The following is a 14,024-nucleotide window of genomic DNA, read 5'->3' on the forward strand; positions in this document are numbered from 1 at the left end:
TGCGCACGGATTCCCCATGAGCATTGTGATGGTGAACGCCTATCATATTCAGAATGGCAAGAATGGCATCTATACAGTATGAATGACTGAATATAGGGTTTATCATCTATACAGATACACAGTCATACTGTATAGATGATAAACCCTACATTCAGTCAGTCATACTATGACTGACTGAATGTAGGGTTTATCATCTATACAGTATGAATGACTGAATATAGTTTTGATTATCTATACAATATGAATGACTGAATGTAGGCTTTATCATCTATACAGTATGAATGGGTGAATATAGGGTTTATCTATACAGTATGCATGACTGAATATATGGTTTATCATCTATACAGGATGAATGACTGAATGTAGGGTTTGTCTTTTCACATGATGATATTCCAATCTCTGACTGAAACACTGTTTGCCTCATCTTGAATATATCTTATACACACTAGTCCTGTGTAGGACCAGCCGTAACAATACTCATGGGGAATCCAAGCTGCGTAGAACAAACCAAATCCGTGCGCAAGGCTTGGGTAAATGGTGCGCACGGTTTCAGAATCCTAGGGAACGGTTTACAAATCTGTGCTCACAGATTTACACATGAAGGTATTTTTTTTACCATGTGACCCCAGGGGGAATCTGTACAAATGTGTTTACTCAGTTGAGACACAATCTGTTACAACACTGCCACCTATTATCAATTCCTGGTAATTCATACATTCAGTGTTCACAAACAACAAGTAGATTAGATTTAGAGTTGACTATAGAATATACACAAAAACACACTTTAACCTAACAATAATATGAATCCAGAAAAATAAACTTAGATTAGGTACTTAATGAATAAGACAATTAATAAATCTAAATGAATTAAATCCTACAACCATTAGCAAATCTTTCAATGATTGAAAAAATTAACTAACTGATTACCAATATTGAGACTAATAATTTCGGCTACTATCGTTCTCTAGATCTTATCAATTCACTCTAGTTTTACGTTTAAAATGCTATCAACCAATAAGTAGACGAGTGTCTGTAAGATTGTCCTTCAATTTTCTCGACAATCAGCCTATTCTGAATGGGCACTGTTTGAACAGGCATCGCACTCGCACTGCTACATGTGATATATAAGCCTACAAGGTCTTTTCACAACAGACGTACCCGCAGACGTAACTGTTCCTCAGCATAGTTATTTTTAGGTATCATTGCGTAAACTATACTATTCCTGGGATATTGGATAGGGGGTCATTATCTATCCAGGGTCAGAAATTTTAATTTGGCAGAGCTATAGAGAATGTCATTACTTAAATTTGTTACTAGAAGTACCATAGAAGAGCTTAGATTTGTATCATTCAACATTTTAGGAAAGATATTAATTCATGCAAATTATACCTCACATTATAGGGTGGAAAGAATGATACTCATCTTCCCTTTTCTCGAACCATATTCGGTCATATTCCCTTTTCTCGAATTTCAGATTATGATTGTAGATTATAGTCAAAACAGAATGACCTAGAAACTACTTTGAAATGTATCTTTGCAACCCAGAAACACAATAATACAATGTTTTATGTGCCTAAATCCATACCGGCTCCTTAATGGCATGTACAGTATCTCAAATAGATTGCAAATCACTGTGGACAGAAATGTCTGTCAAATGATGAAATAATAGATATACAGTCGTTCATTGAGGCACTCTAATGGATTTGATGTTTCATGATGGATGGGCGATATGCAGCGGTCTACTGGATGGTTCTCTTTATAGTAATTTAGGGACATAGTGTGTGTTTGATACCTTATGCATACAAACGTGTCTACATACGTGTTTCAGTGCACCACAGTCTACAGCAGGATCCGTTGAGACCTGTTCAACAAGCTTGAACCATTCATATAACCTCAACGTAACCAACAGCAAAGACTAAACAAAAGACATGTTGACAACAGTCATTCATCATTTGTCTCTCATGGGTTTGAATGATATGCTGCTTTAGGAATTCAACATAAAGATGATGTTGATGGGAATGCATTTTTATACATAAAACCATCAGAGGTAGTGTTATTCGTTTTTAGTACAACAGCAATGGTTTATCTTTTAAGCAGAAAAGGTCAATCTGAAAATAGAACAATCAAGAAATGTGTCGTGTGTGTGGGAGGGCCCTGATGTGGGCGTGTTCCCATGTGTATTGTTGTCCATTATCGAAACACACATGGATCAAGATAGAGCAGGAATCCACCCTGGCTTCATTTTTAATTAACAGGCGGCTAGAATAACTGAGAGACAAATCCATTTTTAGAAAGACGTCCACAGAGGAACATCATTGGCGATTCATTGGGTGTCAAGCAACTATGTTTCGAGACAACCTATTGTTTTTATTATAATTTTTTTTAAATATGTTTTAATGTTGAAAACTGGGGGAATAGAACAACAATCGGACAGTGCAGGCCTGCAATGGTAAGAGACAGCAAACAATACTTACAAATGAACAAAAGAAATCACTAACAAACTGAAAACAGCATTAAATAATTATTTGTATTTCTTGGTTCTTGGTTCGATCCCCCATTTCTGAAGTGTCTTAATAGGCATCATTCAGCAACTTGCCGCAACCACTGCTCTGTAATTAGATCAATAACAGCAAATAACTGCTATCTGCTTTGGATTAAATCATCTAGTAAATTATGAAAATAGCAAATAGTAAATATTCATTGTGTTTGGGTGTAATGTGTACTCAGCAGCAAGCCAAGCCAGCCATCCCCATCGACCCGAATGACCAGCCTTTCCCCCCCGCCAAACACGTCTACGAGGACTTAGACTCCGGTCACGTAAGAGGGCTTTTATTGTCTGTTGGGATCTATAGTTTATACAATCAGAACTTGGTGGTTGGGTTTTTTCTTAATGTTTATCTGATTAATTAAACCCAGGTGAGCCGCATCACCGCACACACTCCGGGAGTTTCATGGATGGCAACATGGAGCACCAGTTCTTCATTGTCTGCAAATGTTCAAAATAAACCGGTCTTCCAACCTCATCCCCCTTTGTCTCGAGCTACCTACCGGGCTCCTCCAGACAAAAGACGCATGGTGGGGTTGTTGGAAGAGCAGTTCACCTCAGTCATGTTTTAATCCTCCCACTGCTCTTTGCATTCATCCTAACAGATTGTGAGCTGCCACAGTGATGTTTTGAGAGAATTGAAAAGGAGGGCACAATGGCGTAGAGAAGTGGTAAGGCTGTTTTACTTCAGACCGGAAGACACTTCTGATCGATAGACACAGAGTCATCGATCGGATAGACCAGGGGTCGGCAACCCTAGGCACACGTGCCACCACTGGCACGGGGCAGCATAATCATTGGCACACTTAAAAATAATAATAATAATCATTACTACCGATTTTCTTTTGCACTTTATTCTGTTTTGGGCATTTCCTCCCAGTGCAAAATATTTTTAAATTAAATTAAATTAGTTACAGGAAGCAGTGTTCTGAAATATGATCAATTAATAGTTTTTAAGCCTATGTTGAGTAAAAGAGAAGTGGCCTGTATGCATCGCCTTCACATGGTTTTTCAAAGCTGTACATGTCTTAAAGATATTGATATGTGGATGGTTCCAACATTCTCATATATTCTCGTTTTTTACATTTCTCACAGTGCAAATATGTTTTTGAATGAGTTTCTGAAAATGGTGTTTTAAGATGGCACATATGCAATTATAATTTGTTAGCCAATGTTGCAAATATAACAACCAAAAAACATTAAAAATGTTGATGCATGATTGTGGACTATGTGGAAATAGTACAATTCCAGGTCTTCTGGAAATGTTTTTGGTCGCTGTCAATAATTCAGCTTAATTTTTAATATATTGTTGCTTAAGGCACACTCATTAACGAGAAAATGTCAAACTGGCACTGCATGTTGAAAAGGTTGCTGACCCCTGGGATAGACTGTGTCTATCTGATCGGTTGACTTCTACCTGTAGGCATCCTTAAGCAAGATGCCCAAACCATAAATATCATGTATGTTGCTTTGGTTAAAAACATACATTTATGTAAATTAATAAATCAAACATTAACGTGATTGACTTTCATTGTCTATAGTCACCATACTAGCGTCATCTCTTGAACCCTTTACTTTATTGTCATTGGTTTCCAGGAAGAAAATGTCGACAGAGTGCCTCTTCCTCCCCCTCCTCCTCTCCCCCCTCCTCCTTCCCCAAGGCCGAGACCACGGCTCCATCTCCCCCCTCCTCCTTCCCCGAGGCCACGACCAAGGCTCCCGCCCCCTCCACCTTCAAAGCCGCTAAATGTGAGGAGACTTCCTCACCAGACATCAGCACCTGGTCTCCAGGTAACACCTCCCCTTTTTCCCCTCACCTGACCAACAAGAAAATAGCTCATCCTCATATTGCATAAGACTTGGTTTGACATTTCTCTTTGAAAATGTAAAATTAAGTCAATGTTGTTTATGGAATGGGCTCTGTGTGCATGTTAAGAAATGTAGGTTCAAGACTAGATCAATTACCTCTAAATAAATTTTGTTTTGGCTAAGGACCCTTTTATTTAGTAGGATAGTAATATAAGTAGTTCCTTTTATTGTTGCATTAACATGATTACAACATGTCTTATTATTGCTATATAATTTTTACTGTTATTAGAATACCTGGTATTATACAGATAATAATTTTAGTGTAGTCCTTACAGGATACAAGTAGTGGTAGAAATAGTAGCATTACTTCCTGTCCTGTAAAGTACGTCAGAGGAAGCAGGGTTTCCCCTGCATGGCATTGTGTACTTACAGGAACAAGCGAGTGAGCAGGTTTAGATTTGATTTGTGTAGATAACTGGAAACAAAGTTTTGAAACATTTGTATTTTCCATTTAAATTGTCGAAAAACGTCCATTGCAACAGAATTCGCAAAAGCATAATTCTCTTTCTCAATTCATATTAGATTTAGGAAAACTATCATTAGTTATACATGGACTAACTTCAAATCTGTTTTTGTCAATGATCTTGCTTGGTTGTTCAAATTATTGTCAAACAATACAAAGGAGAAAATGTAATGCTTTCACTGTAAGGATTTAACAGATCTACAGTATATATTATTTAACCCCCGGATTTAACCCCCCTGAACTGTCTGTTGCATCTTCCTTCTATTCCAGAACCCTGCCCCTGTGTATGAAGAGAGGAAGGTCCCTCCTCCTCCTCCTCCCAAGACCTATACGTACGCCAGTTTGCCCAATCTTGCTGCTGGCTCTTCCTTATTTCGCCCCCAGGCGTACACTCCGAAAGATCTTCTGGCCAATGAGGTGATACAGATTTTTACTTTGTCTTGTTACAACCTGGCCTCGGTTTGTCGCAAACCCATAAGGGGAATCCCACACAGAATATCATTGAAAGGGTTTATTGGTAAATCAAAGCTTAACCATGAGGTGTTTAAGTCAGTTAATGCGCTGCTGAGAGAGAGAGAGAGAGAGAGAGAGAGAGAGAGAGAGATATGAGACGAGAGAGAGGAGAGAGGAGAGAGGAGAGAGGATGAGAGAGAGAGAGAGAGGAGAGAGAGAGAGAGAGAGAGAGAGAGAGAGAGAGTGTGTGTGTGTGTGTTAAGTTACCTGTCCATAGCCTAGCCTAGGAGCAAGATGCCCTCCATCCCTACCTGCTCAATAAGCTGCTTTGGCTACAGTTACAATAAGGGTAACGTTTATTATTGTTGTTTGTCTAGTGGCCACGGCCAGACATCACAACAGGAGGTCCTCGACGAACTGCCCCTCCTCGTCCTCCTCCGACGGTCAAGAGGCCATCACTGAACTCCTCCCCAAGCTCCTCCTACGTCTCCTCATCTCTTTGTCCGTCCTCCTGCTCCTACTCCTCCCTGTACTCCTCCTCAGGCTACGGCGAGGAACCTGTCTACGAGGAGGTAGAGGAACCCGTTTACCTTCAACTCCTGCCCGACAGGAACAGGCGCTACACAGTGAGAGAAACGCTACTTGCCCCACTGTCACCACACCTTGCATTGTGTTGCGCACAAAGAGCACCAGCTATCTATTGAGATGTTCTGTCTGTTAATCTCATTTTCAATTTTTATACTTGTTTCCCCCAACAGTACTTAGACGATCTTTTAGAAGACTGGAAGAATGTCGATGGTGAGAATTGAAACGCATATTGTGGTGAAAATAGCCAATAAGGACAAACCATTGCTGTTGTACTAAAAACAAATAACACTACCTCTGATGGTTTTAGGTATAAAAATGCATTCTCATCAACAGAATTTCCCTTTTAATAATTAAAAGGCAAATTGTCTTTGCCTTTTTTTTCTCTCAGAATGATGTTCAATAATGTTTTTTCTGTTTGTATTTCTGCAGTCTGTGATAACATGTCTCTTGGTCTCTATGGCGTTGGTAGAGGTGACCAAACCAGGTAACTTCACTCAACAAAATGTATTCAGCATGCTAAAAAGGCATCATGCAAGCAGCCATGTCCTAGTTTATTGTACAACATAACTGCTGGATCAGTTGACCCCTTTCAGTAATATGTTGCTGAATTAGCACGCTAGCACAAGCTACAAGCAAATGGACAAACATGCTTAAACGTCCTATTATAAGCATAGTTTAGGTAACCCCTCTACTTGATCCCATTGTCAAAAGGGAGAGAGTAGAGAGGGTTTACTCTGCCTGCTTTTCAGGGGGGAGAGTAAAGCCTGCACGACTTACAAATGCATCCATCAGGAAATGTAGGTGAATGAGCAGAACTCATAAACGATTCAGAATATCATGACGTTTTCCTCCTCCTCCTCACCAGAGCTGTCATCCAAAAGGCCATGGCAGTGACGAGGGCCCTCAAACACTTCAAGTCCCTCCTGGACTCCCTCCAAAAACGCGTCTCAGAGCTCACCGCCTTCTGCGACCGCCTTGACAAGAAGCAGAAGAAGAACAAGGCCATGGGCATCGCCGGGAGCACCACTAGCGCCGTGGGAGGGGTGGTGGCCGTGGTGGGCGTGGCCCTCGCTCCCGCCACCATGGGCATTTCCCTGGTCGTCACGGCGATTGGCGCGGGCATGGTGGCGACGGCCAGCGGGATCGGGGCCCGCGCCGCCATCGCCGACGAGAAGAAAGCGGCAGGAAGAACGAGGTTCGAGGGCGTCGTGCACGACTACACGAACGACGTTGTTGACATGGAACGCTGCTCGCTGTTCATCCACGACTGGATGGACAAGCTGAGGAGGGATGAGTGCAAAGTGCTCTGGGGACCGGATGTCCGGCCAGAGGCACTGAGGATTGCCGAACTATCTCAGTTTATGCTTGAGAATGACATGTTGAGTGCGTCAGGGATGTCCACCGCGTCCAAAGGTCGGATTTCGTCTGTAAATCTGCTCCAGGCCTTTTCCGGAGAGTTGGATTTGTATTTCACCGAGAAGAATGGTCAGAAGTTGAAAAAGTCAAATGAGATGAAGTTTGCAAGCAGAGTTCGACATTTGGCAGAGAATCTGCAGGAAGTGCTTGATGAACTGTATCTAATGTGGGAAAAGATTAGTGGTTAGTACGCCTGGCTTCCGTCCATTCGATCATCCATACTAGAATCATGGATCAACTGAGCCCATCGTCACGTCCGCAGAACCAGCTTGAGATGACATGTGCTTTGTAACATCATGGCATAAGCAGCATGTTTCTCGGGAAAAACTTTAGAGATGCTGCTGAGATACCAAAAGCACACCGTCTAGCAGTTAAACTAATTTATATCTGTCTACTACTCTTATGTGTATGGACACATTTTCTGTGTATCATTATTTGCATTATTTGTGTATCATGTTTATTTATCATGTTCATCTTTTTTTAATTATTAAGTCATATATCCTACCCATCGGAGCAACAACTGACCATGTCTGTATTATTTCATGCATTGTGACTGCCACATTATTTTGAAATAAATGGCAGAAACTTAAATGTCATACATTGTAATATGAGCGACAATGTAAGTAGGCTAATTAATTCCAGTAATGTATGTTTTGAGACTTTTTTTAGGGAGGTTTCCCTAAACACACACACAAACACACACACACACACACACACACACACACACACACACACACACACACACACACACACACACACACACACACACACACACACACACACACACTGTAAGCAGGACTAAATTCCACTTTAAATTTGTGAAATAATGTGTATCTGTTTAATCTTTATCAAAAAGTACCATACGTAAAGGTACTCATTATTTAGCCTCGATTCCAAGTCTGTTCTGACACTCGTTTTATACCACAATTTATAATACAATAAACATTCATATCGGATTACATATATATTTTAACTCCTTCCGATTCGACTTAAAATGGTCATACCAGTGTTTTTGTATAATTTTGTTTATATCCACAATGAATTGGGAGTTCTACTTTGTATCTAAAAATTTGATCCCTGGAATGCATAGTGACCGGACCGCGCATTGATATAACTTAGTTCAGCGGAAGAATACCTTCAGCTGCTATATCCGTCGCCGCATCCGCGTATCGCCATTTTCTCCGCTGCGGTCCTCAAAATTACATATTAGCCACCAGAACCAACGCATTTTTGGCGAAATGGCCGTGTAGAGCAGCGATCAAGCAGCCGCCAACAAACAGTGCATCCAACCAGTGCACTGAGCCAATTTTAATTAATCAACATGACGTGAGTATAATTTTCTTCGTTTTTCTATGATCTGCTTACAGGCCTTCTAATGCCGCTCGCTTACCAGTTTATACATTGTAACTACGAAATATGAATATTTCGTAACCCACAATCAGTTTGTAAAATATTGAACCGTCCGATTTTAATATTTTGGAGTAACCTGCCCAACATTCATTGTTCAATGTTGGAGCTGCGATATGAGGCCTACATCCTTCCATACATTCTCTATACTCTAAATGTTATCCACGTTTCTCGGAATAAATCACCAGAAATAAACTACTGTATTTAATTTCTATTAATATTATATAAGTTAACGAGATGGGCTTGCTCCGAAAGTGGCGTTTAGAAAATAAGTCGTTTCCTCCTTTTTGGCCAAAATGGCGGCTTGAGCCAAACGGTGTGTGGCTGCTTGAGCTGTTCTTTTGGCTTGCCATTGTGCAGCTGAACGGCCATGTTGAAGCTGACACCCTGATTGACGTCAGAGTCATAAGAGTCGAGGCGGAGTTTAACCTAATTGTTCCGAGCATGAGCCCTCAATCCCACCCAGTGAAGTTTCAAGCATACCAAGATTTCTTACATTTGTTCCTTGGCACCGTGGCAAATGAAGTAATGACAATATCTCACATAAGTTTTATTTGTGTTTACACTGAAATGAATATAAATAAATGTTTTAAAATTCTTAACCTCATGTCTCGCTTATCTTTTTTTTCTTTTTTAGGTCCTTTGTGGAATCCCTCCGATCTGCTGCAGTCGACAGCAAAAAAGACTCCGGCCCATACAAATCGCCTCGTACGCCGTTCGTCACCAACAACAGCCATTATGACCATGATGATGACAGACTCACAGTTTGGCCTGGGAGACATGGAGGCCCTTCTCTGGGGGCCTTCCTTTCCCACGGCTGACCCAACCGGGTTCCTGAACCCCCAGTGTGACCCAGCAGAGGAGCCGAACGGACCAGAGGGCCCTCTGTCCTTCTTCGCGTCATCGTTGCCCTCTTCATTTTCCTCCCCCTCCACCTCCTCTTCTGCCTCCCCTCCTGCCTTCTACTCCCCCCCCGCCTCGCCGCCCCACCTGCTGCCCCACGGGGACAAGGCCGGTCTTGGGCCGGACGTCCTCTCCCTCCCCTGGTTAGCCCCGTCCCCAAGTCTGGGCCGCGTTGGAACGGAGGTGGCCAGTGGCAAAGGTAAAGACCCTCACTTCTCTTGAGCAGGGAACCACCCCAATTTATCTTCTACCGCAAGAAGGGCTGAAAGTGTCTCATGATCTATTACACAATTTGAATTAGGCATTAACGACATACCAGCTGTAAACTGAATGACTCTCACTTTATTTGATTATCGAGATTATCGGAATGTGAGACGTCGTACCAATGATGCCTTGAATTGTCCAGTTAATGTTTTAACACTTCCACGTTCCCCTGTAGGCGATGCGTTCTGCGACCTTGACTGGATGACGGAGAGGATGGACCTGAGCGAGTTCGACCTGGACTCTCTGATTGGCTCGTGCAGCGCCGATGACGACGTCCCTAGCTCACCAGAAAGCCTCCTTGCCTCCCTCGACAGTCCGACTGTGCTCGACGCCCTCCCCCAGCCGCCCCCTCCACCTGCCCCCCTCAGCCCCCCTTCCCCCGCTGTGATCGCCGTGTCTACCCCCACCGACTTTGTGTTGTCACCTTCTTCAGAGCCCGGGTTGGAAGTTGACCTTTGGGAAGCCGCCTCCCCGCTACCATGCGTCCCCGAACCCCAGGAGGAGCTAGAGATCAAGTCGGAGCCCGACTCCCCCGCGCCCTCCCCCGCCTACACCCTGGACCTGGGTTCCGAGGTGGACGTGGTGGACTGCGAGGCAAAGCCAGCACTGGTGGCGGTGCCCACCGCCGTCGTGCCCCCGGTCCCCAGGATCATCCTCTCCCTCTCCCCCACCCGCATCGTCGTCCTCTTGACCCCAAAAGACCAAGTTACCACCACCGTGACCAACATGCCAGCGGTGGACCAGTCCTCCCCGCGGGCCTCCCCCACATCGTCCCGGTCCTCCCGGAGCAGACCCTACCCCGACCCCAGCCTCCAATCTCCCAGCACCAGCGGAGCTGGCAAGGTGCGCTCCACCAGGGGATCGACAGGGGAAGCGGGTGGTGGTGGTAGTAGTAGTAGCAGTAGTAGTTGCAGCAGCAGCAGTAGGTCGTCAAAGGCTCCCAAGGACAAGAAACTGAAGAAGATGGAGCAGAACAAGACAGCCGCCACGCGCTACCGCCAAAAGAAGCGTGTGGAGCAAGAGTCACTGAGCTCTGTGTACTCAAACCTAGAGAGGAAGAACATCGAGCTGAACGAGAAGGCTGACTCCATGGCCCGCGAGATCCAGTACCTCAAAGAGCTGATGGAGGAGGTCCGCACGGCCAGGCTCCGGAAGGGTCTCGGTGGCGACCTCTAGTGGGTGGAAAGTGGAAGTGACAGGACTGCAAGATGAGATGGGAGGAAGGCGGGTGTATGTGTTAAGCGCTGGGTGCTAGGTCTCGGGCTGTAGGTTTCAGTATTTCCACGGAACCAGGGCCTGTATTGAACTCGACAACGAAACTCTATAACAAGATGACTTTCTTTGTCATATCTACGTTTTAAATTCACACATGTTGATATTTGGCCCATAAGACAAGCAAATGCAACTATGCATCTAAAGCTGATCTGAATACTTGCCATTTCTCTTCATAGTTTTGAGTATAGTATTGTATACATAAGTATGTGTATATATAAGTATTGGAAATCAAGACTTTTTAAATCGAATGCTAGTATTGAGTTGTAAAACTCACACCTACTATGTCTGAGGTACCCACAATCCAGTTGTTATCCTGATGTGTCTCCTTTTTGTTTTCAGTGTAATTATATTTCTTAACTTTGTTTTTAGTAACTTCTGCCTAAATATGAAGAGTAGTTGTTAGTGACGCTGTATTGCCTATCCAGTATCTTATGCATTTGTTGCTCATTGTGTGTTTCTCTGGACCTGACTAATGTGTAATGATATTAAGTTGAAATTAGAATAAACATGTCTAATGTCTCAATAAAGAGATTATAACCCACTTTGATTTTGTTTGGTGTCATATGTCCATCATAAATGAGCACAATTAACCGAACATAATTTCAGGGCATAAACATGCAAGGGTTACATTCTGTTTTTTCTCTAAGTAAATTAGTCGCTGAAAATTGCAACTTTTTCATGAGTCATGGTTACCATGGATTTATCACCCTCACCTTTTGCTGAACCTATTCGAAGACCACATTTGATGTATTTTCAGTTGAATGTAATCACTTCACTGTGTTTACAATTCCAATGATTTATAGCCTCATGAGCCGGAGGAAAGGCTGAAGTTATGCAAGTTATGTCTGAATACACCCGGTGCTTCGGAAACGATGGTTACACAAGATAAGGCATGAAACTACCTTTGAAGAATGAATAGAATGACCATTTCCAGGGGAGACATGAGTTCAGTTGAATTGCATTCTAGATGCTACGATAAATGATTAGGACAAAGCAGCAGTTACTACGTGCGTTTGAACGGTCAAGTATGCTTTTTTGTTCAACGTTTTGCCATAGCTTTCAAAGTTCTTCAGTCCACAACCCAACAAGATGGTATACATATTATTTATGTTTGGACGAGAATGGTCAATAGCCAATGTTCAGCAAAAGTTATGCCATCAATGGATGATTGATTGCTGTGCATAAATGTACATTGAGCAAAGCAAACAGCCTTCTGAAGAGCAGCTTTTATATTTGTTTTTGGTAGCAAGGAGCAACAAAGAAGACACGTTCTAATAAACAAGATAAGCTGAGGTTGAGGGAAGGGTTAAGTTGAAAAGACGACTCACTCCTGGTTAGTGGAGGATGAAGGACATGTGATCACAACAGGAAACAACAAACAACAATGTTATGAGAAAGTACATGGAAAGAATAAAGCACCCTGAACAGACACTATATCCAAAGCAACTTACAGCATCTTGCTCAAGGATGCCCTCAGAAAGACTGAGGACCTCAGGGTTTAAACAAAAAACCTTTCGTCTGGAAGTCAAAAACCCGCACAGGAAAACGCAAGCCTAGCTACATGATGTTTTCCGATGAAACATTTTGAATTAGCTCTTTTCCCAGAACTATGCAGAGTACATGTTTAGTTAAGGGGACTGTAGCAGTATTTATGGGCTTCAAACCATGGCTGCAAACCATGTTTGCAGTCTGAATGTTTATGGGAAACGGCTGGACCCGTGGTTGGTGACGTAAGCAACTGCTTAGTCAAATGATCATTATGCAAGGACCCACAACAACACCCTATTCAAAACTTATTGAGTTTAAAAAGAGATAAATAAGATGGTGTTTTTATAGCCCTGTGTGCAATTATTTTCATGCTGACAAGATTTCTTTGACATTGTGAGTATGTCCCACACAAGCTATAGGGTATATGAGCGAGAGGGATATATAAGAGAGATATAAGAGTGTATATCAGAGAGAGAGAGAGAGAGAGAGAGAGAGAGAGAGAGAGAGAGAGAGAGAGAGAGAGAGAGAGAGAGAGAGAGAGAGAGAGAGAGAGAGAGAGAGGGAGAGAGAGAGAGAGAGAGAGAGAGAGAGAGAGAGAGAGAGAGAGAGAGAGGAGAGAGAGAGAGAGAGAGAGAGAGAGAGAGAGAGAGAGAGAGAGAGAGGGAGAGAGAGAGGGAGATGCTGACTGCTGAGGAAGGCATTTCTTGATTTAATTACAATGCACACAGAATCGGTGAGCATCCAAAGTGGTCCCTAAAGATGCAAGACTATTTTCCCTGGCGGCTGGCCCAGGAGCTCCAGGTACACTAGTGAATCCTCATATGGATCGGAACCAACCTCAGGACTGTGCCTAGGAAACCTCTGTCGCCCTGGTAATGAAGAAGAAGAAGACGATATTGTACCCATAAAAGTTGTACCCATTAAAATGCAAATCCACCATACAATGAGATCATATAGTAGTTTGTTGACTGACCACACAGGGCAGTCAAAGTTGTGAAAGTGAGGCTTTCTTTTCCACAGGAAAATCCCCTGATATTCAAATTGCGTTATGGTAGATCTATTCTGGACTAGACCAGGAAGAACTGGATTGTTCAGACAAACTCTCTTTGTTGTCATGGTGTTGGGACTTGGGAGTGAAAGGCCCTTGAAAGGAACTCTAGGGAGATATTCTGTGTGAAAGTTTGCACAGACACACACACACACACACACACACACACACACACACACACACACACACACACACACACACACACACACACACACACACACACACACACACACAAATACACACACACACACACACACACACACACACACACACACACACACACACACACACACACACACACACAC

The 14,024-nt window shown here is 42.9% G+C and overlaps 2 protein-coding genes across 3 annotated transcripts; both read left to right on the plus strand.

The window, feature by feature from the left end:
- The first annotated feature begins 201 nt into the window (after positions 1-201).
- LOC130373108 (uncharacterized) lies at positions 202-8,115 on the plus strand. Of its 2 annotated transcripts, none has more exons than XM_056579384.1 (9): positions 202-2,449; positions 2,728-2,817; positions 3,151-3,216; positions 4,142-4,336; positions 5,148-5,294; positions 5,708-5,956; positions 6,089-6,128; positions 6,348-6,402; positions 6,784-8,115. In XM_056579384.1, the coding sequence occupies exons 1-9, from the start codon at positions 2,447-2,449 to the stop codon at positions 7,520-7,522; spliced, it is 1,584 nt and encodes a 527-aa protein (XP_056435359.1). In that variant the 5' UTR covers positions 202-2,446; the 3' UTR covers positions 7,523-8,115. The 2 variants fall into 2 exon arrangements, with proteins under 2 accessions (XP_056435359.1, XP_056435367.1); XM_056579392.1 differs by having other exon boundaries at positions 2,731-2,817.
- A 331-nt stretch (positions 8,116-8,446) lies between these two features.
- Positions 8,447-12,329, plus strand: atf4b (activating transcription factor 4b). Its single transcript, XM_056579401.1, has 3 exons — positions 8,447-8,660; positions 9,379-9,843; positions 10,084-12,329. Exons 2-3 carry the CDS (start codon positions 9,480-9,482, stop codon positions 11,082-11,084), a joined length of 1,365 nt encoding a protein of 454 aa, XP_056435376.1. The 5' UTR covers positions 8,447-8,660; positions 9,379-9,479; the 3' UTR covers positions 11,085-12,329.
- The last annotated feature ends 1,695 nt before the right edge of the window (positions 12,330-14,024 follow it).

Source organism: Gadus chalcogrammus, chromosome 2 (genome assembly GCF_026213295.1).
Source record: "Gadus chalcogrammus isolate NIFS_2021 chromosome 2, NIFS_Gcha_1.0, whole genome shotgun sequence".
Classification (NCBI taxonomy): domain Eukaryota; kingdom Metazoa; phylum Chordata; class Actinopteri; order Gadiformes; family Gadidae; genus Gadus; species Gadus chalcogrammus.